General features: G+C 38.6%; 7 protein-coding genes across 11 annotated transcripts; 3 read left to right on the forward strand and 4 right to left on the reverse strand.

The window, feature by feature from the left end:
• The first annotated feature begins 4462 nt into the window (after positions 1 to 4462).
• On the forward strand, positions 4463 to 6846 carry LOC106361672 (snRNA-activating protein complex subunit-like). The gene is made up of 8 exons (XM_013801466.3): positions 4463 to 4716; positions 4793 to 4939; positions 5123 to 5240; positions 5340 to 5428; positions 5514 to 5601; positions 5686 to 5778; positions 5965 to 6090; positions 6188 to 6846. The coding sequence occupies exons 1-8, from the start codon at positions 4535 to 4537 to the stop codon at positions 6725 to 6727; spliced, it is 1383 nt and encodes a 460-aa protein (XP_013656920.1). The 5' UTR covers positions 4463 to 4534; the 3' UTR covers positions 6728 to 6846.
• Positions 6847 to 6870: 24 nt separating this feature from the next.
• On the forward strand, positions 6871 to 7911 carry LOC106361673 (ras-related protein RABA1i-like). The gene is made up of 2 exons (XM_013801467.3): positions 6871 to 7300; positions 7364 to 7911. The coding sequence occupies exons 1-2, from the start codon at positions 7080 to 7082 to the stop codon at positions 7788 to 7790; spliced, it is 648 nt and encodes a 215-aa protein (XP_013656921.1). The 5' UTR covers positions 6871 to 7079; the 3' UTR covers positions 7791 to 7911.
• LOC106361679 lies at positions 7792 to 8618 on the reverse strand. 2 transcript variants are annotated; one of them, XM_022690161.2, is made up of 2 exons: positions 8231 to 8618; positions 7792 to 8066 (listed from the first exon to the last, which is right to left on the reverse strand). In XM_022690161.2, exon 1 carries the CDS (start codon positions 8578 to 8580, stop codon positions 8239 to 8241), a length of 342 nt encoding a protein of 113 aa, XP_022545882.1. In that variant the 5' UTR covers positions 8581 to 8618; the 3' UTR covers positions 7792 to 8066; positions 8231 to 8238. The 2 variants fall into 2 exon arrangements, with proteins under 2 accessions (XP_022545882.1, XP_013656929.1); XM_013801475.3 differs by having other exon boundaries at positions 7792 to 8050; positions 8231 to 8612.
• A 333-nt stretch (positions 8619 to 8951) lies between these two features.
• Positions 8952 to 11980, forward strand: LOC106361675. Its single transcript, XM_013801470.3, has 7 exons — positions 8952 to 9459; positions 9539 to 10234; positions 10565 to 10675; positions 10927 to 11112; positions 11230 to 11460; positions 11549 to 11669; positions 11763 to 11980. Exons 1-7 carry the CDS (start codon positions 9064 to 9066, stop codon positions 11882 to 11884), a joined length of 1863 nt encoding a protein of 620 aa, XP_013656924.1. The 5' UTR covers positions 8952 to 9063; the 3' UTR covers positions 11885 to 11980.
• LOC106361676 (transcription factor VOZ1) lies at positions 11882 to 14058 on the reverse strand. 2 transcript variants are annotated; one of them, XM_013801471.3, is made up of 3 exons: positions 13609 to 14058; positions 12890 to 13487; positions 11882 to 12807 (listed from the first exon to the last, which is right to left on the reverse strand). In XM_013801471.3, the coding sequence occupies exons 1-3, from the start codon at positions 14011 to 14013 to the stop codon at positions 12260 to 12262; spliced, it is 1551 nt and encodes a 516-aa protein (XP_013656925.1). In that variant the 5' UTR covers positions 14014 to 14058; the 3' UTR covers positions 11882 to 12259. The 2 variants fall into 2 exon arrangements, with proteins under 2 accessions (XP_013656925.1, XP_013656926.1); XM_013801472.2 differs by having other exon boundaries at positions 12890 to 13484; positions 13609 to 14054.
• A 1109-nt stretch (positions 14059 to 15167) lies between these two features.
• LOC106361681 (OPA3-like protein) lies at positions 15168 to 16887 on the reverse strand. Its single transcript, XM_048737949.1, has 4 exons — positions 16571 to 16887; positions 16365 to 16499; positions 15874 to 15960; positions 15168 to 15580 (listed from the first exon to the last, which is right to left on the reverse strand). The coding sequence occupies exons 1-4, from the start codon at positions 16697 to 16699 to the stop codon at positions 15386 to 15388; spliced, it is 546 nt and encodes a 181-aa protein (XP_048593906.1). The 5' UTR covers positions 16700 to 16887; the 3' UTR covers positions 15168 to 15385.
• A 546-nt stretch (positions 16888 to 17433) lies between these two features.
• LOC106361683 (syntaxin-61) lies at positions 17434 to 19291 on the reverse strand. 3 transcript variants are annotated; one of them, XM_013801482.3, is made up of 7 exons: positions 19068 to 19291; positions 18818 to 18891; positions 18611 to 18724; positions 18342 to 18455; positions 18063 to 18250; positions 17822 to 17912; positions 17434 to 17741 (listed from the first exon to the last, which is right to left on the reverse strand). In XM_013801482.3, exons 2-7 carry the CDS (start codon positions 18869 to 18871, stop codon positions 17565 to 17567), a joined length of 738 nt encoding a protein of 245 aa, XP_013656936.1. In that variant the 5' UTR covers positions 18872 to 18891; positions 19068 to 19291; the 3' UTR covers positions 17434 to 17564. The 3 variants fall into 3 exon arrangements, with proteins under 3 accessions (XP_013656936.1, XP_013656935.1, XP_048593907.1); XM_013801481.3 differs by having other exon boundaries at positions 18818 to 18882; positions 19068 to 19193; XM_048737950.1 differs by having other exon boundaries at positions 18818 to 18915; positions 19068 to 19146.
• Positions 19292 to 20154: the final 863 nt, after the last annotated feature.

The following is a 20154-nucleotide window of genomic DNA, read 5'->3' on the forward strand; positions in this document are numbered from 1 at the left end:
AGTCACTGGTTCAGAGCGTTCTATGATATATGAGTTTAAGGAGGAGATGTCAAAGAACTTTGAGATGAGTGATCTTGGGTTGTTATCTTACTATCTTGGTATTGAAGTATGTCAAGCTAAAGGAAGAATTACATTGTCTCAAGAAAGATATGCAAAGAAAATATTGAGTGAAACGGGGATGGGAGAATGTAATGCTGTTCAGACACCAATGGAGTTTGGTCTGAAAATTTCAAAGGCCGAAGAAGAACAAAGCATTGATGAAACAGATTATAGGCGCAAGATTGGTTGCTTACGGTACCTCCTGCACACGCGTCCTGATCTTGCATTCAGCGTTGGTCTGTTGTCAAGATATATGCATAACCCCAAGACTTCACACGGAGTAGCATTGAAACAGATCCTGCGATACCTAAGGGGAACAACGAAGCTCGGACTTGTATATAAGCATGCAAGCACAATAGAGTTGAAAGGATACAGCGACTCAAGTCACAACATAGATGATGATGACGGTAGGAGTACTACTGGTCACATATTCTACTTGAATGACTGTCCAATTACTTGGTGTTCTCAAAAACAAGAAACCGTGGCATTATCATCTTGTGAAGCAGAGTTCATGGCTGCAACTGAAGCTGCGAAGCAAGCCATATGGCTGCAAGAACTCCTGGAGGAAATTAAATCATCGAGAAGCCGAGTCAGAAAGTGATCATTCGACTGGACAATAAGTCAGCTATAGCCCTTACTAAGAATCCAGTCTTTCACGGACGCAGCAAGCACATTCACAAACGCTATCATTTTATCAGAGAATGTATTGAGAACGAGCAAGTAGATGTCCAACATATTCCGGGAACAGAGCAAAAGGCAGACATCTTAACCAAAGCTTTAGGAAGAATCAAGTTCAAAGAAATGAAAGACCTTGTGGGAGTTCAAGATCTTGAAGAAGTTAACTTTAAGTTTAAGGGGGAGAATGTTGGAGATAAACATAAAGATAACTTAGGAGTTAAGTTACACCAATCCTAATGAGTATAGGATTAGAGAAAAGGAAATATATGTTCCTAATGAGTTTAGGAAATATAGTCTCTATATAAAGAGTTGCAAGAGTGTTGCATACCTTTGTGTGAGTTTATAGATTAAGATTGAGAGCTTAAGTTTTGTGAGTGTTTCTTAAGCTAATAAAGAAGAGTTTCTTTATATTGAGTTCATATAATCTTTAGACTTATAGAAACTTTGACAATCAATCATAGCTTAAGGGAACACATACAGTTAGATATAAATAGACAGCTAAAGAAATTTGCAATATATTTAAATTTAGACCAGGTAAAAATTAAAGGGACTGTTGTTGAAGGATATCACCCTAGCGATGTTTTCAAATCGACAAAAAAAAAGGAGAAAGAAGAGAGACAAAGTTGATACCAAAACTAAAGTGAGAGGCAATAGTTTAACCTAGTCTTCCGCCTGACAACGAACTTAATTTGGATCGCATGTTTTTCTTCCAGCTTGGTCCATATAATAGCGTGCGTCTTTCCCGAGTCTTTACCTAAAATGAACATGGTTGCTTTTTGAGGTGCATGCATTCTTCCTTTGCACTCGGCACACCCTTTGAGATTAGCTTTATTTTTGAGAAATGACATCAACATAGAAAACCTCACTTTCTTGGGCGGACGGGGGCGATAACCTGTCCCAAAGGTCCACGGACGCTCACGGTCCCGACGACAGTACTGTAGAAAAGATATACAATTTTTCCAGAAGGGTGAGCATTCTTTACAAAGCTCTACATAATCAACACCTTGTGTTTCCAAAGACAAGGCCATTGTTTTGACAAAACGCTGGTAGCCGCAGCCTCTATTGTTGGAAGCAATGACAAAATCTTTATCAATAGATCATCGGGCAATTCACTTAGACTTTTCATATGATCCTTTTGATATTAATTTCTCCTGCTGAAGATTAACATTGAAACATCAAACAAAGTTTAGTGGAAACAAACTAAGATCCTCTAGATGGAAATAAAACAAGAGAAATAGACCCAAGTAATCAAATCAAATTTCTTACAAAACCTTCCCGAACCCTCCCTAAATTCACAGAGACTATTGTTATTAACGTTTTACTGCTTGGAAATCAATTCAATGTTAGTACTAAACCTTCCTTCTGTGTGACGGCCAAGTAAACCCTAATTCACAGAGACTTGATTTTTTTTTGTTTTCATGTTTGGTTAGAGGTAGGCCTGGGCATTCGGGTCGCCGGGTCGGGTTCGGATCGGGTCCTTTCGGGTCCGGGTCTTTCGGGTCTAAGAGTTTAGGACCCGATAGGGTAATTTCAAATTCTCGGTTCCGGGTCAGTTCGGATCGTGCCGGATCCGGGTCGGGTCGGGTCTTAGATAGTCAGACCCATTCGGGTAATTAGAATTTATCGGTTCGGATACGGTTCGGTTTCGGGTCGGGTTCGGTTCGGGTTTGATCTAAAAAAGACCTAAAAATACAAAAAAATATCTGAAAATATTTATATATCCTAAAATATTCAAAATTTTATTCAAAATTTGTGTTTTTATTATATTAAAATGTGTATATATACTGAACTATGCGAGATACAATAACAATTTGTTGTCTCCTAGTGGTTGACCCCCATGTTCTCTTGACAAATAACCCGTCTTCGATTCTCCCTTGATGCATTTTATTTAATTTACATTATTAATTCGGGTACCCATCGGGTTTCGGGTTTGGGTCGGGTCGGGTCCAAGACCCGCGGGACCTCTGCAACAAGACCCGATAGGGTAATTTGATCGGGTCGGTTCCTACCCGGACCGGATTTTTTCGGATCGGTTTCGGATCGGGTCTTCGGGTCCGGGTAAAATGCCCAAGCCTAGTTAGAGGTATCAAACAGCTCTTTTATTGATTAACTAGTTACATTAAAAAAATTATAAATTAATACGCAATAAGTTAATAAACACTATAAGATAATGATTTTTTTAATTCCAATTTGGGCCGGTTCAAAATATGCTGCAAATCGATAAAATTATAAGATAATAACATTACAAAATCCTATATAAATATATGGCACCGTTAAAATCACAAATTAATAATCTATCTATATGTATATTTTATATAAGTACAAACTAAACATTGGTTTTATATCAAAATTAAATTATCAAAAGTTTATTAACAATTCAATATATTTTGATAATATTTAACAAAATTATATTTAAAATAAAATTATATCTAAAATCATATTTAAATTCTATGAAAGATAAAAATATACACAAGTAATATAATAAAACAGTATGAAATTATAAAATTTAATTAAAGTATATACAGTAAAATCAACTCTTTTCTTATTTTATAAATAAAAATATCAAAAATCTAAAAAAAAAAATCTTTTTGTAAATTAATCTTTATAAATTAATAAAATACCATAGTACGAATATTATTAGTTTATAGAAATTTTACTGTATATGGTTTTCCTTATATAACATGGAGAGAATGGACGAGTTCAATTCGTTGTAGGGGTGGGCGTTCGGGTATCCGTTCGGGTTCGGATCGGGTATTTCAGATTTTCGGGTATTTCGGTATAGAGGTGTAGAACCCGTTCGGGTATTTCTGTACTTCGGGTCGGGTTCGGATATTTTTAGTTCGGTTTCGGTTATTTCGGATCGGGTTCGGATATTTAGATTTTGAAGAAAAAAATAAAAATTTTCATTTCTCAAATTTCTTGTATTTAAATATATAACTTTCCACTTAACTATTTTTTTTATTTTTAATAGATTGAATGATTAATAGATTTGGACATAACATTTTCAATCTAAAAAGACATTAATTTGGTTATTGTTTTTAAATTTTGGATGTTACTTTTTGTTAATTGTTGAAATAAAAAGTTTGACATGCATTTTAAGTGAATAGCAAATCACCTTCTACGTAATTGTATGTATATCATATGAATTTAAAGTATGTGTAGTATCAATATAAATATTTTATATAAAATGAAGGATGTAAACTAGAAATATAAGGTTAATTATATATATGTTCGGTTATTTTCGGATATCCATTCGGGTTCGGATATTACCCATTCGGGTTCGGATATCCAATCTCTCCTAATTCAATACCCGTTCGGATATTTTGCTACTTCGGTTCGGATTTCGGTTCGGATTTTTCGGATCGGGTTCGGGTGCCACTTCGGATTTCGGGTAAAGTGCCCATCCCTAATTCGTTGATTCCAACTTTACTTTTTTCTTGTTCTTGGGAATGTGTTTCCTTTTTTAATAGCAGATGTAAATATTTTAGCAAATTAAAATATATTATATTTTATTAAAATTAAAATAGTTTTTATTCAAATTAAAATTAAAATTAAAATATACAATGATATGTTGCCATGCTTAGTTTCTTGAAAGGAGCAGGTTTGTAATCCGGTTTGATGATTAAATGGACCAGTAAATTCGAATAATTGAATTAACCAGGGGTGAAACAATTAAACCGGGTTGTATATAAATATCGGACCAAAGGGAACGAGTCGTCGTCTCCTTCTTCGTTAGCATCGAATTCAATCAGATACGATGGAGAGCGAGAGCAGCGAAGAAGAGATTGCTACCTCAGGGATCCCAAGAGGAGGCCCAATCTATCTCCCCAACATGGTGGGACAAGTTTCTTCAGTGCCCGAGTTTCAATCTTCGTTTCTCACTCTCCTCCACGATTTCGAAACTCACTTATCTTCCTCTTCTCACCAACATGATCTCTCGTAAGTATTCATTCATTGGCCCTATCTCTTTCTCTCTCTTTTTCTAATCAGTGTTTGGGATTGTTGTTGATGGCAGAACTGATGCTCTCAAGATTTATACTGACGAGGAGCTCACTGATATGGCTATGAAGGAAGCCTTTAAGGAAGATAACCTCTCTTTACGTGATGATGATGATACCTTTTCTATAAACGAGCTCGAGCAGTCTCTGATCGTTTCTCATCCGTAAGCTATCGCTTATGCTCTTTTCTTATGTGAATCTTTGGTTAGAAAAGCGAATTGGGATGTGTAGCTTTCTATTAGGTTGTGGTAATGTTCAGTGAGTGCTTCTAGAGTCAAAGTAACGTTTTTGACTTAAAAGATAATTGTGGAACTGTAAACAAACGATTTTTATATGCATCCCTGCAGTGAAAATCCATCAGCTGAGAACGAAAGAGGTACGAAAAGAAGGCGGACGGTAAAGACGGGTGCAGTGAAGAAGACAGTCAAGAAGACTGAGGTGAAGAGAACAGTAAAGAAACCTGAGGTGAGTTTATGTGAGCTAAGATTTTACTATGAGCTTTGGTGTAGTTATGCTGATTGCTTTATTTGCAATCTTTTATGATTGATACTGTCGTTTTGTCAGGAAGCTTATATAGCCAGAGTAGAGCAGCTTGCTAAACTTAAACAAAAGCAGGATGAGGATAAAGCTGATGTGAGGCTACACTGCTTCAGGTCTGCGATCACTACTTTGCTGATGTATTTATCTACCTTATATGTTTTTGTGCTGATGTTAACACAGTTTTTGACTTTCGTTCAGCGAAACTTGGGAAGATTGTGAAGATGCAAGTACATCTCTAGAAGGCTTTGAGAAGATGCAATCGCTAAAGTCCGTTGATAACTATACGGCAAGTGATTTTTCCCTTTCTGTGTCTGTTTTGAATCTGCTGACTCATCCCGCTAAACAAATGATCATCTTCCTATTTACACAGCTAGTGAAGACATCAGACATCCAGGGGACAGTAGATACGCTATTTCCTGAGGTCATTTTGTGTGTTGAGATTTATAACAGTCGCAAATCCAAGGTAACTGCATTGTTCTCTACATCTTTAATTCACTGTAATATACTTTTTTTTTTTTGAGAAATCAACGCCTTCTTCAGCCCATGTAGATACTAAATCTTGTTCAGTCAGTATAGTTGATTAGACATAGATGCAGTATGCATATGCAAACACCATTAATAATAGTATCTGTGTGAATTTTTTGTCCAGACCCAAGAATTTTTGGTTCTGGGACGTCAAATGTTAACTGAATTAAAGGACAAGATACACTGTGTTACAGACCAGGTGATGGAAAAGGCTGGCAAGTATGATCCCTCTGGATACTTCCTCATTGAAGTAAGAACTAATCTTTTTCATTTTTCTCATCTTTTGATGGCTGACTTAGTTTAGCTCTTCTTCTGTGATCTAACTAGATGCTATTTTGCTTGTTTAGGATATCTTTCACAACGATTTAAGGAACCGCAAGGCAGCAGATTACAGCAAACCTATACTAAACTGGCTATGGAACTCAAAAGATGAAGCACTTAAAAAATGGGAAGGCATTATAACGGGAGAACTACAACAAAAGCAGAGAACGGCTCTAGGTGTAACGAAAGCCATGGATTTGCCTCGTTTTGGATCTGCAGAGATGCAGAGTACACGTTTCTGTGATTTAAGATTCAGGCTCGGAGCTAGTTATCTTTACTGTCATCAGGGAGATTGCAAGCACATGATAGTGATACGGGACATGAGGCTGAGCCATCCAGAGGATGTTCAGAACAGAGCGGCATACCCGAGACTGATATATCAGTTGAAAACGAGGCCTCAGAAATGCAGCGTTTGCAAGATATACAGAGCTTCTAAGGTTGTATTGGATGACAAGTGGGGAAATGAGAATCAATGCTATTACTGTGATATTTGTTTTGGCCATCTGCACAACGAGGGTGGTCCTCTGTATTGTGACGTCCCAGTCTTTGATTATGTGTATGAGTAGATATGCATCTCGTTACAGAATCATTAGAAGATTGAAAGAAAGAATATAGTTGTCCATGATTCTTTTGTTTTTTTTTTGGTCTTAAATCAAAATAGAATAAATAGAAATGTTTATGTTTAGCCTATATCTGAAATAGAGGAGATTCCTTGAATTTCTGGTACCTCTCTCTGTCTTCTCAATTTCAAAACTGAAATTTGTGTCTCCATTTTAGAAAACGTCAAAACAAAAACAACAGAACAAAACCAATGTCTTGGAACATCCAAATAACATTTTTTCATTGTTGAATATAACTTGTCTCAATAACAAACTCATAAAGACCAAAAAAAAAGAGAGGTTAAGTTTTGGACAGAAGATGGGAGCATATAGAGCAGAAGATGATTATGATTACCTCTTCAAGGTGGTCTTAACCGGAGACTCCGGCGTGGGGAAATCTAATCTGTTATCTCGTTTCACCAGAAATGACTTCAGCAACGACTCACGTGCCACCATCGGTGTTGAGTTCGCCACACGTAGCATCCAATGCGATGACAAGATCGTCAAGGCTCAAATCTGGGATACCGCCGGTCAAGAAAGGTACAAAAGTTAATCCAAGAACGTGTTCTTAACACATTTTCTTAAAACATATTTTCGTTTTAGGTACCGAGCCATCACGAGCGCATATTACCGAGGAGCCGTTGGCGCGTTGCTAGTCTACGACGTGACGCGTCACGTGACGTTCGAGAACGTTGAGAGATGGCTAAAGGAGCTAAGGGACCACACCGACGCGAACATTGTGATAATGCTCGTTGGTAACAAAGCTGATCTTCGTCACCTTCGAGCCATCTCTACCGAAGATGCCAAGGGGTTTGCGGAGAGAGAGAACACGTTCTTCATGGAGACATCTGCGCTTGAAGCTCTGAACGTTGAGAATGCCTTCACCGAAGTTCTCACTGAGATTTACAGAGTGGTTAGCAAGAAAGCGCTTGAAGCTGGAGATGATCCAACCACTGCTTTGCCTAAAGGACAGACGATTAACGTCGGAGATATCTCGGCTGTTAAAAAACCTGGTTGCTGCTCTGCTTAGATACACAACCATTGTATTTTATTTATTAAACATTTAACATTTTCACTAATTTCTTGCACATTTGTATACATACATACATTCTTGGAAAATCATCAGACAAACAAAGTTTTTTTCTTGTTAAGTTTATACTCTACAATGGCTTGCTTTGTGATCTCATCTCCCACCCTCCCTCTTTCTCTCTACTTCGAAAAGATCGATGATTCTTGTAGATGTGCCATTGTTAATGCAACATCTCTCATCTCACGACTGCATTTCCCCATCTGCAACAAAAACAACCTGATCAGTTTATAAGAGTTGAGCGTGGAAGCCCAACTAAACATGCTTTTGATATGTTTATTCCAATTGCAAGATATGTCTTGTAATGACTAATGACAAAGCTAAATACAGTTCCAAATCAATCCTAATCTCATAATCAATAAGATATATAACATGAAACTCACCTGGAGAATCATTTCTCTTCATCGGGTTTAGGAGACTTAGAACTCGATTGGAGTGAAGGAAGAGGATTAGAGCCTTTGATGATCCAACCGAGTCCGAAGAAGACGCCTCCGGCGAGAATCGCAGTGCCCCAAGCGTGTGAGTACCACTTGCTGTACTGCCTTATCGCGAACTTCCACTGCTCCCTCAGCGTCGCCTGATCCGGATTCACCGACTCTGGCCGGTTAGGATACGTCATCCTCTGACCCGAGAAGCTCGAATTCGATCCGATCTCTGTCGCCGGTTTCTTCGCCGACGAAGAAGAAGCGGCGTTGTTGTTGCTGTTATCGGGGATTTGGCTCTTCTCAGACATTGTCGTCGTCGTCGTCGTCGTCGTTATCCTTCAGATGCTGAAATGTAGCCTATTATAACTAAAGGCCACAGACACGTGGCGGTTGGTAAATGCCATAAGACAGTTTATGACAAATATGATACCGGCACGTGTCGGTTGAGAAGTAACGTGGCGTGTTAGGAGCTCATTTGCTCTTATCAGTTGTAAAACGACAGCGTTTGGGTTGCTTCGTGACTTCTAATAGCCACCGACACGTGTCGGTTGTTAGGAGCTCACTTTCTCTCTATCAGCTGTAACTGTAACTAAGCGACGGCGTTTGGTTGCTTCGTGACTTCTAATAGCCACCGACACGTGTCGGTTGTTAGGAGCTCACTTTCTCTCTCAGCTGTAACTTGTAACTGTAATAACTAAACGACGGCGTTTGGGTGATTCGTCGACCTCAGGCTCAAACCCCCTTAGGGTTTAGGAGGGACTGTGATTTTGATTTTAATCAGTTCATCATCAATGGCTTCCTCTACTACTTCCTCTCCTTCTCTTCTCTTCCCTTCTCGAAATTTCGCATCTTTTCCATCAATCCCCCTCCATAGAAGCTCCGTCTCCTTCATTCGCTGTATCTCCAAGAACCCTTCTCCGTCCACCACCACCACAAGCGAGGACGACATTCTCCGTTTCGTGGCGAACTCCGACGGAAAGGCACTTCCATGCGTGCGGACCTACGAGAACAACTCAGCTCGGCTCAGCCTCGTCGGCACTGTAGCTTTCGATCAAGCTTTAACCGCGGCTGCAGCCGACGGTGGCGAAGCCGCCGATGAACACCTTCGCGAAAACGTACCCGTCATGGTGGTTGAGACTGTTTTCCCCGGAGGATCCGACCCGAAGGCTACTGTCTCGACCCGATTGGTAAAGTTTAAGTTTTTAGCCTGAAGCAATGCGGCATTGATTCTATGTTGTGACATGTCAAGATCGCTTTTTTTTACAGTTCTTGCCGACAAAGAAAGTTAAAGAGCGAGCTAAAAGGCTGAGGAGGTCTCTCTCCGAGGATCTTTCCACCGGAGATTTGTCAAAAAACATACTTGCGATGACGTTCAGACAAGTTGTGCTGCGACAGTTGTGGAACTTTCAGCTTGTTTTGTTTGGACCTGGAGCTGAAAGAGAAATGGGAGATTACGAAAGCACTCGTGAGGATTCTACGTCCTTCATTGTTAGCTCATCTGATGAACGAGTTATATCTGTTATTGCAGAAGTTATATGCATCTCCGCTCTTCAAAACACCGAGAAGCATTTCCTTGATGATTATCTGGGGAAAGCTAAGTTTCCCTTTTTCAAGTGGTTAACGAAACACAGGAGGATTGCTTCAAGAGACTCCTCGGTTGTTTTGCATAAGGTATTCGACGATGAGCTAAACGAGAATGCAAACCAGTTGCTCGAGTATTTCCAGTCGAGGAAGGAAACCTACAAAGTTACGGAATCAAGGCAAAGAAGTCGGTGGTGGAACTTGTCTGCTAAGTCTAAGTTGGAAAAAATTGGTGGCACTGGGTTTAGTAATTGGGCAAGTGAGTATCTACCTGCATATCGATTAGAGATTGATAGTGCAATACTTGGGGATGTAAAGCTTGAAGGCTGGAGAAAGTCTAGTGAGAATAAGTGGGAGGTTCTTCTAACCCACTCCCAAATGGTAACGACATTTTCTCTTTCTTAGCGTTTGCATTCCCATCTAGACTTTTGTTCCTGATGCTTTGTGTGACATGGAATGGCATTGTCTTAGAAAATGTAGAATCGATCATAAGAGTAGTCATTCCTTTACCCTATAAATGTAACAAGGAGATGCTAATAGATTGTGTGGCAATTAGAGTTAGCAAGATGAATCAATCCTGCGATAGTGCGATGTGTTATTTCTTGTTCTACTGCATTTTATGTGCGCTCTAGTGACTAAGGTGTTTGTTTCCACGCATGTGAATTCATGAGGTCCCCCTACATTCCTGACATTTGTTATAAAACTCTTTAGGTTGGATTGGCTGAAGCGTTGGATATTTACTTTGAAGATATATACTCACTTCCCAGGAAACAGCTACCGTGTGATGCTTTTGGTAATTATGGTAACTTACCCAATGAAAAGGTATAAAATGAAGTATGTAGTCAGTGCTAATTTTGGTATATCATGTTTGTGTGTTATTCGTATTCTCCATGATTAATCACTTGCTCTATTAATCAGTCTGTTTCAGATTAAATTATGTTTTCGTGTTTATTTTTAGAGCTTGCAACATATGGTAGTGAAATGTTATAATTTAGTAAGATTGGCTTAGGTGTGATAGCTTTGCCTGTGAAACTTATGTGAACTTCTTTGGTTTGTTTATTCTCTGTTGGCAGAGAGGACTGTCTTTGTTGAAAATGATATCTGTCACCGTTGCCAGTGGAATTCTTCTTCTTGCCGTGAGTGCTGCGGCTCAGTTCTCTATTCCTCAGAAAAGCGAGAGAAAGTATCCTGGAAAAAGCCAAGATATTTCATGGTCAGAGAGTGAACTGTTGTCTCATCAATCTTCAGATACCTCCGAGGTATGATGAACTCTGTATTACTGAGATCAATCTTAAACATTAACTACTGTTATTATCCGGCGTTTTCATTTCAATTGTTCTTTAAAACTAAAGTCTGCGACTTCAAAATGAGTGTAGTTGGAGTCATTCTGTGGATTAGTCGTCAACAAGCTAAAGGATGCTTACTCTTGGGTAGGAGAGATAACTGTAGAAAGCAGCATAGGGGCTTGGATTGGAGAAGTACCTGATTACTTAAAAGAAACTAGCAGAGCTAAAGCCACTGAAGATAACGTCGGTACAGGCTCTTCTCTTCTGGAGAAACTTAATGAAGACGCAAAAGCATCTGCGCAAGAAATCGCTACTTACCAGGTAATTAATCTCAGTGAAAGTATGTCAAGCATATAATCTTTTCATAAAATTGAAATCTTCATGATTGTTGGTTATCTAATGGAAGCAGGTAGTGTTATCATCCGAAGGTAAAATCATAGGGTTCCAACCGACTAGCCGTGTGGCTGTGAACCACTGGTCTGCTAATCCTTTAGCTAAAGAACTTTACAGCGGAAGAAAACTCTCACCTGGTAACTTCATGATTCTCTTCCTTTTCAATTCCTTAATCTTAATGTCTTTCCTATCCCTTAATGATGATGGTGTGTTCATTATCCCTGTTACAGGGCTTATCGAGCGTGGTCTCAAGAGTGGACGACCTCCGACAAAAGTAGTTGTGTTGGAATTGTTAATGTCTGTGAATTCAGATCGACCTTTTGCACTGGTCAGACCATTACGGGCGCAATAAAACCATAAGTGCCCCTAGTCTCTTTAGATGAAAATTTACAATACATGTAGAATATGATTTATTGCTTATATAAAACTGGTTATCTCATTCAACATAGATCAAACTGTATATCCCATCGGTTACATAAACCGGAATGTCAGTGAATCATAAAAACAGTCTTCTTCTCCAGTTAACTTTCCTGCTTTGGGTTAGAAGAAACAAGCTCTTAAACTCCAGGACAGTCTTCTGCATTTCCTTGTTATATATATATATATATATATATATATAAACTCCATGGATAGAGATGGTTATAGTTATATAAGAAATAAATATACTAGTCATGTAGACGCGTCTTCGGTTGCTGCCAGATTAAATGCTAAGCAACAGCTTTTCTTCTCAATTGACATAATAGTCAGTTAGATTTCCGACAAGATAGTTAAACTCTTCACCTACTCCATACTCATTGGTCTGCTCTACTGTGTTCTGAACATTTCCAGTGGCCACTTTTGTGTTCACTTTATTCCTTCCTTTGATGCAGCGTTTGTTGTTGTTGTTTTCTTGAGGGAACTCAGCGGTGAGTCTTCTCATCTGTTTCTGCAGATCAGCCACGGAGTCAGTTGATACTTTGCCTTTTGAATTCTTCTTCCCATCAACAACGAGCTTGAGCTCGAGCCTGTACAAGGCACAAGCATCGCAGTTGTTGATCTCGTACTCGTAAAGATGCCATTCGAAATGGTGCAGAGGCTGTGGATCCATGTAGTAAGATCTTTTCAGCCCTCCAAACTCGCTCATGACCTGTTTGCGTGACTCGTGCCAGCCGCGACCGTTGTAATCCGGTAAAGACCTTTGCTTCCTGTTCCCGCTCTCAAAGGCCCTCCTTGGCTTGTCAAAGAATAGCCACTCCCTTAGTGTCTCACTCTCTAGAACCGTGAGATCAAAGAGCTCTACACTCACCACAATAAAATCAAGATTCGATTACAATCAACTTGAGAATGGTGTGTGAGTTTCAAGAAAGCGAACACTTACCTGGAGCGTTCCATGGAGATTTAGCAGTTGCAGCTCCTTCACATTCAGGAATACCGACATCTTTTCCTCCAGCCTTTGCGCTAAGAGCAGCAAAAAGCAGACCATCTTTCAAACCAATGCCTCCCGGACGCACCACGGGGTTCATACCAGGTGGACCTTCATTGAAAGCCAGTGCAGCGTGGAAGCTGCTGCAGTAATCCTGGAACCAGTCGAGTCCTTGAGCAGGCCTAGGGCAGTCCCAAAGAGCACATTTTGGACCCAAGAACGCAGAGGGTGGAGGACAGATTATTGGGATGAAAGCAGATATATCCAAAGGACCCTCTACACCATAACCAGGACCATCATTGAAACCACCATTGAAGCTTGGTTCAAACTCTTGCTGCAGATTGTACTCCAAATGAGCTGTTCCATCCAAGTTGTTGCCAACTACTAAGGGAGGATCTTTGCAATGATCAGCCAATGGACCATATTGTTCAAGATTCTGATCAGTAGGCTCGAGCTTGGGCGCAGCTAATTTGCTAGTTGCATCATCTTCCTCATCACAGAGCTGAAGCAGCCGACAAATGTCTGTTGAGAAAGACCCCAGAGTACCACCCTGCTAAGGACACACAGCTAACAATGACTCAAAAACAAGAAAGAAACTAAAAGCCATGTAACACATTTGCCATCAAACCATGCATGTTACAAGAATGAAACGAATAATAGATTATTATTATTACTTGTTGCAAGGATGATGCTGGAGATGGCTCGTTGAGCTCTGACTTCCACTCACGAAGCATCAGATTCACTTGCTCCTCAAGCAGTGTCACATCAAGAGCGCTGCTCTCTTTCCTTGCAAACTGAAGATCCAGTAGCATGCCTTGCAGATTATCAACACGGTTCTTGGCCTTATCCTTGAACAGCTTGTGAGAAACAGATCTGCAAGTAGTCTTGGATCGTTTCCCCGTCATTAAGGAAAAGTCTCTCCAAGAAAAACTTCCTCGCACAGATACTTGTAGAACAACACAAAGGGACAAGATAATTAAAACCCCACAAAGGAATAAGAGAGAAACGTTGCTTGCTTCTCTTCGTTCTCTACTTTTCCTTTTATAAACTAAACTCAATGACTTAAAAAAGACGACCATGTATTATTATCTGTCTTACACAGTTACACTTGGAGAAATATCACATACCACTTGTAGTCTTGTAATGACCATGCTGTTTATTCCTAATTAATACCGTATATTTTAATCAATATTTGCGACTTACCATTATTTTGGAAAATAAAATATAAAAGTAAGTACCTTATGGATTTTCTTTATTCTTTAATTGGTTTGCTCATGTCATCATCCTATATAACACCTTATGTTATGAAAGTTCTGAAAGAAATACTATATTTTTTGTAAGATGTAATTTTGCTATTTTGTTTTCAATGGAATAAACCATAGCTTAATTATGTGCATGTGTCTTCACAATTTTATGTTTGAAGTATTTCTTTGATTATATTGCCACTAGGACTTTTCTTTAAATTTGTTTTTTTTTTCAAATTTTGACTATTTTGTTTTCTTTGGGAAAAAAATCAGATACTTTTAGTCGAGTTTGACTGATGAAATTTTATGAAATGATGTGTTATATTTAAAAGGCCACTAATAAACAAAATTTCAAGTATTTGATGAATCCAAAGCTACAAAACTCTCTAGTTAAAGATGGATCGTTTCCAAAGAAAGCAGAAAACTACTCTATATTTAGATGCAAAAGAGAAAGAGGTGGGAAGAACAGGACATATTGGCAAGGAATGGAATAAATAACTTTGTTTCCACTACATATGTTCCTCCACATCCATATTCCTTTTTCTGTGATGCTCATTTCTTTTCATTATACCACTAAATTTCATATTCATCAAAGGTCATATTCTATATTTATTTTATTTATTATTTCCTTTTCATATACATATTATCTTTCTGTAAACTCCTGAATAAAATCCAAAACTCATCTAGTTTGTTTATAAGATAGTCTTGCTCATCATAATTTTTTATTTGGACTAAATATGATAATAATATGAATTCTCCTTGTTTCAATTAAAATATTCATATTTGTTATATATGTAGAGATTATGAAGGGCACATATGATTAAATCTGATGTAGAGTTGTAGATAGAGTGACAAAGATATATATATAATTTGGTGTCTCTCTCTCTCAAAGTCGCTTTCCTAATGAATTCGTCATTATCCAAGCATTGCCTACGAGCAATACCAAATCGAAGCAAACAAAAGTTGAAAACACAAAGAAGTAGGAGCAATGAAACCTCAACATCAAAACCTTTTTTTTTTGTCACCTAATTTGACTAGATAGTTGTTATAAAGCAGATTGTTCTTAATGATGAAGACGGTACATGTATGTATCTATGATGATGCTCGATCTACAAGAATATGAAGGAGAGAATTTGGAAACTCCTCAGCTCTTCAAGAATCATTACCAGTATTTTATTGTAAACTTTGGTTGAGCCTTGGCCATTGATTAAGATGATGACGATGATTCACTGGATTTTGCGTCTGGTTTCTCGGAGCTACCCTTTGTAGTGGTACCGGGTTGCTGTTTTACCTTAAAAAAACCGGTCAGTCCCCGTGCCTTAGCAAGCTCTTCAACCTCCGCTAGTTTGCTCTGGAGATCAGCCATTTTCTTTTCCAGTTCTTCATCTTTTATTCTTAACTCCTGTAAATAAATGCCAAGAGCTTTTAAATAACCAAGCCTCAACCTTTTTCTTTCTTCTATTACTCATTTGACGTATTGAACGTTAAAACACAAGCCTGCTAGGTTTCTTAACTAACGCAATCCTATTTCGTTCAGCTATTCACAAGAACGTTGCATTATATAAATCAATCCTACAGCACATATATACCATCCCACTCTCATTTGAATTGAACTACTAACTAACACTATGTAACAGAGATAGATAAATTCTGAGGAGAAGAGAGAAACTACAGTTAACGAGGCAAAAAGTGTACCTCAAGTTCCTGCTTACGGGCTTCCTCTTTCCTAGCTTCAGAACGGGAACTTCTCTGCACCTCAAAGATAACAACGCCTCCACCGACCTGTTCATATAGTCTACTATTAGTTCCACAGAATTGCATAGAAGAATGCCTCTCAAGACCAGATACGTTTATCTAATTCATCTAACACTGACACCATCATCTCCCACTTAAACCAAAGTGAGACGTAATGGAAGAAACTAACAAAGACTCAGTCACAGGGAAGCACCTTATGCTATCATACAACACTTACAAGCGAAACAAGAATACGGTACAAGAAGTAACATCATGTAGAACTAAACCATTTCTCAGTCATGAACATGAGTCCTTTAGTTTATTCATTTCTCTCTATGGTTCACATACACCATATCATGATGCTAGAATAGGTGAATGAGAGCAATGAAAATTCGAATGGTCATCTAAAGCAATAGAATTCAATGCCATAGTTGTGCAAAAGATGCAAGTACGGCGAAGATGAAGAGCTCTCCGATGAGATCAACAGCAGCTTGAACAGCCTTTTCTTCGTTCAAGGGACGAATCTCCACATCGGTGGCGTGCCCATAGATCCTCCTCTGTATCTGCGTCGTCACCCTGTGGTTCCTCTGCCATCACACAAATCAAATTCAGGAGAGAGAGAGAGAGAGAGAGAGAATGATGAGAATGTGGGATTCACCTGGGCGAAGTTGATGATGGATTGACGGAACCTGGGATGAACCTTGGCCTGGTGCTTCAGCTGACTTGCCAATGGCTTACTTATCGTTTTCACCAGTAGCGTCCCCAGCTTCATCAACGGCAGCACCATCTTCCTCGAATCGAGAGAATGCGATGGATCTTATCTATCTATCAAAAGGGTGAGCAAAGAAGAAGAATCATGACATGGCAGAAGAAGAAGAGAGTTCTGAATCGGGGGACGGGACGGAGGCTACTCGTCTCTCTACGACGGATCTTATAATTTATTATTTTATATTGCTATTTACTCCTTCTCTTTCTTTTTCTTCTTTCGCTGTGTCCTTTAGTCTCTAAATGTTACAATTGACCCCCAAATATTCAACACTATTTTAATACGATTTTTACATCAAATATTCTCTAATAGAACTGCAAAAATCACATCATTTTAGTAACACTAAATTTTAAAACCAAATTTGGTGTGATACTATTCACCACAATTAAACACTATTTATTCCACTAAAACAATATTCATTTATTTTATTACTAAAACATATTTTTATTTAATGATAAATAAAAAACTTAATACATATAATATTATAAAATAGATTTAGTGAGAAATTTAATGTTATGATTGGAGAAGATTTTGGTTTTAGTGTTAAAATTATACTAAAATAATGTGGTTTTGACGTTAAAATGATAGAACTTGATAGACCTTGGAACATGCATGATCTAACAAATTCGGTAGTATGGGTAATTGTTTTCCGAGTTTGGGTTTGGCAGATAAATGCTCCACATTTGGTGGTAGCCTTACGAATATTTTGATCAAATCTTGTTTACTTCTTCTCAAGCAGGAAAGATACAATGCAATAGACTTCAATCTCAAAGAATTTACCAGATAAGAAAAATCAAACATTATTTTTAATGTACTTTTTCTTTGTTTCACCACAAACATCATAACAAGAAGTAACATATAAAAAAAAACTATTCTGCTGCGGTGTTTAGGTCAAGAAGACGAGAACGAAAAGGATGATGAACAAGACGAGCAAGAAACATATCATCATCATCTGCCCTTTCGCTCCTGCTTTCTTCATCACCATCCCCACTTTTTTCTGTACAAACTCTAGCCTGTTCTTTGTACTGTCCATCTCCGTTCCCAGTTCATCTATTATCCTCTCCTGCAACACACATCCAATAGAAAGAAAACTTGATGTTTCTCATCTCTGCAGATATTAAATCTTTCTCTCATGTTACTAACCTGTGCAACGAGTTCATCGTGTATAGTAAGTCCCACTCCTCCAATCCTCTCTACACTTTTACTCAGCTCGTCCAGCTCTTCGTCTTGTTGCCTGAAGTTCCGCACAAAAAAGTTGATATCAAGTTACAGCACTACTCTCGCTGAACAAAACTATTCTACACACGAGTAAAAGGCATTGTGACATAATAAAGCAAATAAGAGATTGCAAAATGAAGTAGACAGAAACTGAAAGAGCTTTTACTTTATCAACAGCATTTGCCTATCTGATTCTGACTGTACAAATCCATCATCATCTCTTCCCCCATACTGATCGTATCTACTTGCTTCATTCGAGTTTGGCATTCTCATCAGCTCTCGGCGCACTTCACTTGAATTACCAGCTCCAGCGCTACCTTTACCAGCTAGAACACCAGTCTTCACATTCCGCACCTATCAAAAAGTACCATAACTTTCATGCACAAGTCAAAACACTCTCTAAAACTGTGAAAAGCAGTATACAATTACGGATTCTGAGTCATACCTGTGTCCTAGCATTACTAGTCCATCTCCTCCGTCTTTCAAGCTCAGCATCATCAATGCCATACAAGGCAGGATCTTTTGCTGCAACGGCCACCGCTTTTTCCAGCTCATCTACCTTCCAATCAGCAATAACAGCTTCAATAGCCATGGAAAAGGACTCTAAATCGAACGGCTCACATACTTATTCTACTGGATATTAATCATGTGTATAACTGAGTATTGACAATAATACATTATACAAGATGAGCGTGTCGTCCATCATACGAGTACCTGCCACTCAATGCTTCCACAATTAGCAAGAAGCTCCTTGGTGACGTGGACTTGATCACCCATTCCAGGAGAGACACGCTCCCATTTGTGGAATGTAGATTGCAACTTATCAATCTAACAAAAGCATCCCATCAAATGAAACATTTAATCAATGTCCTAACAAAAGAAACATGTCTTGTCCAAATCCAAATCCAAAACAAAACTCACAGAATCTTGGATCTCCTCCTTAACAATGTAGAATGGATCTTGCGCTGAAGACATCCCGACACAATCTGTTTTACCTTATACACCAAACAAAAACACAGCTGGTTTTTAACTCACAGTGATCAACAATTAGATCCAGAAATATTCCGATGGCTAATCTAAGCTAAAGAGTTTTACTTTAGAACGGAAACAGATCTATGAATCTCTCAACTTTAAGGTTGTAAGGGGAAAACAGAAGGAGGAGCCTTTTCACCTGGAAGAGAGGAGATTAATCGACACGCGAGGCGGTGCAGATCGGGGGAGAAGGAACTCACGGCGGTGAAGTAAATGAATTGAACTCCGGCGTGGAGGAGGATTGTCGAAAGCTCTTAGCTTTGGGCTTAATTGAAGAGAAACTTATAAAGCCCAATAACAACCCAATAAGCCCAATAGTACTAGTCGATGTGTAAGATACTAAGATTTGTCAAAATGTGGAGAAATTTAACCATGTGGCTCTGCTAGGTCCGTTTGAAAGCCACATGGTCCAAGGTGTGAATGTGTACCGTGTGCCTGTGGGTCACCCATACTCAATAACTCATGTCTGTGATCATTTCGCAATCCTGGCCTTATCTTTTGAGCTCTTGTCCCTACTATGCTTCCATTTTTCTAAATAATAATGTGTTTCGTACCAACCATTTAATAAGCAAAATAATACGAAAATTATTAGAGTGGGAGAAGTTGCTTGGCTTTGGTTTTAAGAAGTTGCGTAGTTGCATCGTACCGTATATAACAATAATAGTTCACAAAGATAAAGTGGAAGAGTGATGATACTTGTTGTAGAAAGAAATAACAAACTTCGTAGAATCTATATTGAACTTCATCATGCAACATGTTGACAAATAACAAAGCGGAAATGTAAGAAAAAAGAAGAGAGAAAGAAAGAAAACAAAAATGAGAAATGATTTGGAAAAGGAAGTGAGTGAAAGAGACAGAGAGAGACAAGGCAAGGTGAGGTGTCAATGTCCCTTAATGAATGATACTCTCTACCAATGTAAGTGAGCTTCATTGCTTATTGAGCCCACTTCTAATCCCCACAACTAACAACAGCTCATCTTTAGAAACTTATCTATCTGTGTTTCTTAAATTATCTTTGTGTAAGTAAATTCTCCACGTAGATCAAGCACATATAACGGTGAGATGTCAATGTTTTTTTGTTTTGTTTTGTACTCAACAGTACAAGTTATCTTTTAACTTGATGTAATAATGTCAGCAATACTAATCCAGTAAGGAAGTTAAACACTCCATAACGACCACCTTTTGATAATAGATGACTTAACTACATTCTAAGAAAACCCTTTAAC

Source organism: Brassica napus, chromosome A8 (genome assembly GCF_020379485.1).
Source record: "Brassica napus cultivar Da-Ae chromosome A8, Da-Ae, whole genome shotgun sequence".
Classification (NCBI taxonomy): Eukaryota; Viridiplantae; Streptophyta; class Magnoliopsida; order Brassicales; family Brassicaceae; genus Brassica; species Brassica napus.